At 46.0% G+C, this 7,099-nt stretch overlaps 1 protein-coding gene across 1 annotated transcript in view; it reads left to right on the forward strand.

The window, feature by feature from the left end:
* Window positions 1-525: 525 nt before the first annotated feature.
* The window catches only part of TULP1 (tubby like protein 1), an 18,868-nt gene continuing 12,294 nt past the window's right edge, over window positions 526-7,099 (forward strand). Inside the window, exon 1 of the mRNA XM_014529583.1 lies at window positions 526-759. Coding sequence (XP_014385069.1) covers window positions 526-759 — 234 coding nt within the window. The remainder of the gene's footprint in view (window positions 760-7,099) is intronic.

Below are 7,099 nucleotides of genomic sequence, written 5' to 3' on the forward strand. Positions count from 1 at the left end.
AAATTTTAATTGTTTTAAAACAAAAAGTAGCCCTGGTGGGTGTGACTCATCGGCCCTCACACAATCCCCGGTCCCAGTCCGGATGCATCTGGGAGGCAACCAGTCGATGTGTCTCTTTTCACATCAATGTTTCTCTCTCTCGCTCTCTCCCTCATTCCCTTCCACGCTCTCTAAAAATCAGTGGCAAAACGATCCTCAGCTGAGGAAAGAAAACAACCTGTAGATTGCCTGTCGGGTGGTGCACCCGCGCCACATTCACGCACCACACTGGAGACAAGCCCAGACGTTGAATGCGCGCCAGGGAAGAGGCAGGCGGTCAGGGCCCCTTGGTGCCTGAAGTCTGTATCTTAGGCACTAGAAACACTAGCCTCACATGTTGTGGGACCAGGACAGTAAGCGAAAGTCACATCTCCTCTCCCAGGTCTCTCTGTCTTTCTGTGTGTCTCCCCTCATTCACTTGTTCAGCACGCACCCTGGGCCAGGCCCTGGAGAAAGCTGGGAGCAGGATGGAAACGTCCTGGCCTCATGGACCCTGCCATCCACAGCACCCACAGCTACTTGGCCGCTCCATCACTTGAGAAGTGTGGAGAACTACCCCCACTTCTGGGGCAATACGGTCAGTCTCTGCATGCGGGCCTCAGTTCAGTGCTGGGGAGCTGGGAGCAGGATGGAAACGTCCTGGCCTCAAGCACCCACAGCTACTTGGCCGCTCCATCACTCGAGAAGTGTGGAGAACCACCCCCACTTCCGGGCAATAAGGTCAGTCTCTGCATGCGGGCCTCAGTTCAGTGCTGGGCTGCAGGGGCTCAGAGCTGAGGGGGACAAAGGCCCCGAAGGTGCTGGAATGCTGCTTGCTGGGCCCCACCCAGAGCTTCCAATGGTCAATGGTGAGGTCTGAGAATTTTCCCTTCTAACATGTTCCCAAGGGACGCTGATGCTGCTGGTCCCGGAACCCCACTTTGAGAACCACTGCTTTACTGAGAGGAGTAGTTTAAAGAGAGAGTTTCAAGCCCCAGAGAAGGCTCCAGTCCCCCAAGGAGCCTTTAAAACTCCTACTGCCCCAACCCCACTTCCTACTAATTAACTCAGAATTGCTGGGAGGTCAGACTAGCATCAGCATTTTTTAAAGCCCCACCCTCACCCCCGCTGAGCGACTCTAATGCCCAGCATGGTTGGACACCACGGCCCCAAACTAGCCAGACGGTCCCCATATTTGCCTCGGCTTGTCCCAGAGGACCGAGGGCACCCGCCTCTCCCAGCTGCAGAGAAGAGAGCCACAGACTGGAATTCAAGCCTAATGCTGTCCAGTTCCCCCTCACACAGGCTCTGCCTCAGTGTCTCCCAGGAGGGACGGGCAGCATGTGGGGCAGGGCCACGGCGCCTGCTTGCTGCATTACAGACACCTGGAGCCTGAGCTCCTCTCTCTGAATGCCGGCAGCAACCCCAGTCATGTGAAAATTCAAAACACCCCCCACACCTCCAAATGCGCTGCCTGTCGGCCCCTGCGTCAAACCCCAATCCCAGCACCAGGGATCACTAGACCCTCAATGTCCCTTCCTAAGTCAGACGCCGCAGGGACACCGACGCCTGCTATTGCACTCTTCCTACTTTGGACTGGAAATCCAACTCTGGCATAAACTTCAGCCTCAAACCTCACCCCAACCCGACTCTAACCATAATCAAGCTGCTGAATCGCTCAGGAAGCCTCACATGGACTTCACAGCCTTCCTAAAGCCCGACTTCCAGAGCCGGCCCAGATGCCCTCACTGACCGTCTGCAGCATCTACCCCTTGACCACACACACTCACAGCAGGGTCTGACACATCCCTGTAGTTAGAATGGCAGCCGGAGGCCAGAACAGGGAGAGCCGTGAACGTCAGCCCAGCACATTTAAACTTGAACCTTAGGCAGTGTGGAGACAGTGAATGTGTCTGAGCAAAGGTGTCAACTGAAGAAGTAGCATTTCAGAAAGATTAGTTAGGGCAAATCTGGGTCAGGTGGACCAAGGAAGTGACGAGAGACAAAAAGCCTGAGCCTTCTGTTCAATCCCCAGCTCTAATCCTGCGAGTATAAGACACACAGGGGTTAGGGGCAAAGCTGTGACAGCAGACAGATCTGGATTCAAGCAGCAGTATGATCTGGTGACACTGAGCTAGTCAGTTCACCTCCCCGAGCCTCAGTTTCTCCACCTGTAAAATGGAGGCAACCTCTACCCTATCTCACTGGACTCTTGTGAGAAACAATGGAAATAAAGACGCACTCGTTAATTCCCTCAAAAAATGACCGCAACCACGTGCCAAGTTGTGCTGGGAACGCGGGAGGCAGATTGAGTGCAGCTCTGAAGAGGAGCAGAAGACCGAGTCTGAGTGCCCGCTATGTGCAGGTCCCACCTGCCGTCTCCTTCAGTCTGCACAGCACTCCTGCCACGTTGGTGCCATCATCAAACCCATTTATAAATGACAAACCAAGACCCAGTGAGGCTGTCACTCAGGGATGGTCAGCCACCAAGTGGCCGTCCAGGGGGGACCGTGCCGGAGATGACAGACCTTTGCATACCTCTGGCTATTTCCAACCTCCGATCCTTTATCTCCCTGTTCTTTCCCCGGGTAGCAGCGCCCCGCCCCCCCTTGCTTTTTGGCCTGTGGAACTGCTACTCACCTGTGGAGTTTTAGGCCCGCAGACCTCTGGGCTTCCCCAGCGCTCACCCAAACCTCTCCCACCACGGCAATCACACCAACACTGGCTCTATAAACCTCTCCCACCACGGCAATCACACCAACACTGGCTCTATAGTCTCTAACTTTTAAGAAAACATGTCCCCTCTCAGTAAAATACATTTAAGTGTACACCCCATACAGGCATATTTCTTTTTTCCTAATCTTTATTGTTGAAAATATTACAGATGTCTCCCTTTTTCTCCCATTGGACCCCTCCCCCGAGGCCTTCATCACCCTATTGTCTGTGTCCACGGGTTATGCATATATGCAAACAAGTTCATTGGTTGATCACTTCCCTCCCCTGCCTTCCTTCTGAGGTTCGAAAGTCTATTCATGCTTCTATGTCTTTGGATCTATTTTTGTTCATCAGTTTATTTTGTTCGTTAGATTCTACATGTAAGTGAGATTATGTGATGTTTATCTTTCTCTGACTGGCTTATTTCACTTAGCATAATACTCTCCAGGTCCATCCAAACTGTTGCAAATGGTAAGAGTTCCTTCTTTTTTTACAGCTGCATGGTATTCTATTGTGTAAAAGTACCACAGATTTTTTATCCACTCATCTACTGATGGGCACTTAGGCTGTTTCCAGATCTTAGCTATTGTAAATTGTGCTGCTATGAACATAGGGGTGCATATATCCTTGCTGATTGGTGTTTCAGGTTTCTTAGGATATATTCCTAGAAGGGGGATCACTGGGTCAAATGGGAGATCCATATTTCTCTTTTTAAGGAAACTCCATTCTGTTTTCCATAATGGCTGCACCAGTCTGCATTCCCACCAGCAGTGTACAGTGGGGCCTTGACTTACGAGTTTACGTTCCGTGACGGAGCTCGTAACTCAAATTACTCGTATGTCAAATCTTAAAGTGAACGAGTGAGACACGTGATGCTGGGCTGATGTTGTGGCGTTCACTGTGACGTTCGCTGCGCCAACTAGCGGTGGGGTATCTGACACTGGCTCGTAACCCGAATTTTAGCTCGCAACTCAAAGCAAAAAATCGGCCGAGAGACAGCTCGTATCTCGAAAAACTCGTTATACGGGACACTTGTAAGTCAAGGCCCCACTGTACTAGGGTTCCCTTTTCTCCACGTCCTCGCCAGCACTTGTCATTTGTTGATTTGGGTGCCTTTGCTTGATGGTAGCCATTCTGACAGGTGTGAGAATTGTCTTTTAATTTGCATCTCTCTGATGATCAGTGACTTCGAGCATTTTTTCATGTCTCTTGGCCATCTGTATGTCCCCTTTGGAGAAGTGTCTATTTAGGTCCTTTGCCCATTTCTAAAAATATATTTTTATTGATTTCAGAGAGGAAGGGAGAGGGAGAGAGAGATAGAAACATCAATGATGAGAGAGTTCCTGATCAGCTGCCTCCTACACACCCCACACAGGGGATGGAGCCTGCAACCCAAGCATATGCCCTGACTGGGAATCAAACCCTGACCTCCTGGTTCATAGGTCGACGCTCAACCACTGTTGGGCCCATTTTTTAATTGGATGGTTTGTCTTCCTTCTGTTAAGTTGTATGAGTTCCTTATATATATATTTTGGATATTAACCCTTTATCAGATGTATCATTGCCAAATACGTTCTCCCATACAGTGGGCTCCCTTTTCGTTTTGTTGATGGTTTCTTTTGCTGCAGAAGCTTTTTATTTTGATGTAGTCCCATTTGTTTATTTTCTCCTTAGTTTCCTTTGTCCCAGGAGATGTATCCGTAAACATATTGCCACAAGAGATGTCTGAGATTTTGCTGCCTATGATTTCTCCTAAGATTTTTACGGTTTCACGTCTTACTTTCAAGTTTTGTATCCACTTTGAGTTTATTCTTGTGTGTGGTGTGAGTTGGCGGTCCGGTTTCATTCTTTTCGCATGTGTCTGTCCCATTTTCCCAGCACCATTTTCTGAAGAGACTGTCTTGACTCCGTTGTATGCGCTTGCCTCCTTTGTCAAATACCAATTGAGCGTAATGGCTTGGGTCGATTTCTGGGTTCTCTGTTCTGTTCCATTGATCTATATGCCTGTTCTTGTACCAGTACCAGGCTGTTTTGAGTGCAATGGCTTTGTAGTAGTTGATATCTGGTATTGTGATTCCTCCAACTTTGTTCTTCTTTCTCAAGATTGCTGTAGCTATTCGGGATCTTTTTTTGGTTCCATATAAAATTTTTTGGACTGTTTGCTCTAGGTCTGTGAAATATGCCGTTGGTATTTTAATAGGGATTGCATTGAATCTATAGATTTCTTTGGGTAGTATGGACATTTTAATGATATTGATTCTACCAATCCATGAACACGGTATATTTTTCCACTTGTTTATGTCTTTCTCTTTCTCTTTTTTCAACACCCTGTAGTTTTCTGAGTACAGGTCTTTTACCCCCTTGGTTAAGTTTATTCCTAAGTATCCTAATTTTTTTGTTGCAATGGTAAATGGGATTGAGTTTTTCTTTTTGAGAGTTCATTATTGTGTATAAAAGTGCCATGGATTTCTGGGTGTTAATTTGGTATCCAGCTACATTGCTGAATTCATTTATTTAATCTAGTAGTTTTTTATGGAGTCTTTAGGGTTTTTTATGTACAAAGTCACGTAATCTGCAAATAGTGAGAGTTTTGCTTCCTCCTTTCCAATTTGGATGCCTTTTATTTCTTCTTCTTATCTGATCGCTATGGCTAGGACTTCATGTACTATGTTGAAGGAGAGTGGTGAAAGAGGGCATCCCTGTCTTGTTCCTGTTCTTAGGGGAAATGGTTTTAGTTTTTGCCCATTGAGTATGAGGTAGGCTGTAGGCTTGTCATATAAGCTTTTATTATGTTGAGGTATGATCCCTCTATTCCCACTTTGCTGAGAGGTTTTATCAAAAAAGGGTGTTGGCCTGGCCTTGGTGGCTCAGTGGTTGAGCAGTGGCTATGATCCAGGAGGTCACCTTAGATTCCACTTTCGGGCTCGATCAGACAAAGGCAGCCGTACAATGATTCTCTCTCATCATTGACATTTTTTTTCCTCTCTCTCTTCCTCTCCCTTCTTCTCTGAAATCAATAAAGATATACTTTTTTTAAAAGTGTTGGATTTTGTTGAATGCTTTTCCTGCATCAATTAATATGATCATGTTATTTTTGTCCTGCAATCTGTTTATATGATGTAAATTGATTTGTGAATATTGTACCAGCCTTGCATCCCTGGAATAAATCCCACTTGGTCATGGTGTATGATCTTATTAATGTATCGCTGGATCTAATTTGCTAAGATTTTGTTGAGGATTTTAGCATCTATGTTCATCAGGGATATTGGCCTGTAGTTCTCTTTCTTTGCAGTGTCTTTACCTGGTTTTGGAATTGGGGTGATGCTGGCCTCATAGAAAGAGCTTGGAAGTGCTCCTTCCTCTGGGATTTTTGGAATAGTTTGAGGAGGATCAGTGTTAGTTCTTCTTTGAATATTTGGTAAAACTCCCCTGTGAAGCCAGCCGGACCAGGACTTTTGTTCCTGGGAGTCTTTTTATTACTGCTTCAATTTCCTCAGTAGTTACCAGCCTATTCGGGCTTTCTGATTCTTCCTGATTGAGTTTTGGAAGATTGTATTTTTCTAGGAATATGTCCATTTCATCCAGGCTGTCCAGTTCATAGTAGTTTTTTTCTGCATACTTTGTATTTCTGTGAGGTCAGGCATATTTCTTTATAAAGTATATACACCTACTTCTGTCAATCCATATGTATTAAATACCAGTAAATTCTAGTTCTTTATGAAAAATAAAGAGACAGGATTTGATCTAATACAGTGGTTCTCAACCTTCCTAATGCCGCGACCCTTTAATACAGTTCCTCATGTTGTGGTGACCCCCAACCATAAAATTATTTTCGTTGCTACTTCATAACTGTAATTTTGCTACTGTTATGAATCGTAATGTAAATATCTGATATGCAGGATGTATTTTCATTGTTACAAATTGAACATAATTAAAGCATAGTGATTAATCACAAAAACAATATGTAATTATATATGTATTTTCCGATGGTCTTAGGCGACCCCTGTGAAAGGGTCGTAATGTAAATATCTGATATGCAGGATGTATTTTCATTGTTACAAATTGAACATAATTAAAGCATAGTGATTAATCACAAAAACAATATGTAATTAAATATGTGTTTTCCGATGGTCTTAGGCGACCCCTGTGAAAGGGTCGTTCGACCCCAAAGGGGTCGCGACCCACAGGTTGAGAACCGCTGATCTAATATTTTCTTCCCACACCCCTTTGACCACTGACAAATTACAAAACTATAACTACAGTGATGCCATCCTCCGGCTGCTGGGGTTCTGAGACGCACTAGGGGTTCAGCCTCCTTCCCACCAGACTGGCCCCCCGGGGGCGGGGTCGCTGCGGGAGCACCTGA

The sequence above is a fragment of the Myotis brandtii genome, unplaced genomic scaffold, assembly GCF_000412655.1.
Source record: "Myotis brandtii unplaced genomic scaffold, ASM41265v1 scaffold687, whole genome shotgun sequence".
In the NCBI taxonomy this organism is placed as follows: Eukaryota; Metazoa; Chordata; class Mammalia; order Chiroptera; family Vespertilionidae; genus Myotis; species Myotis brandtii.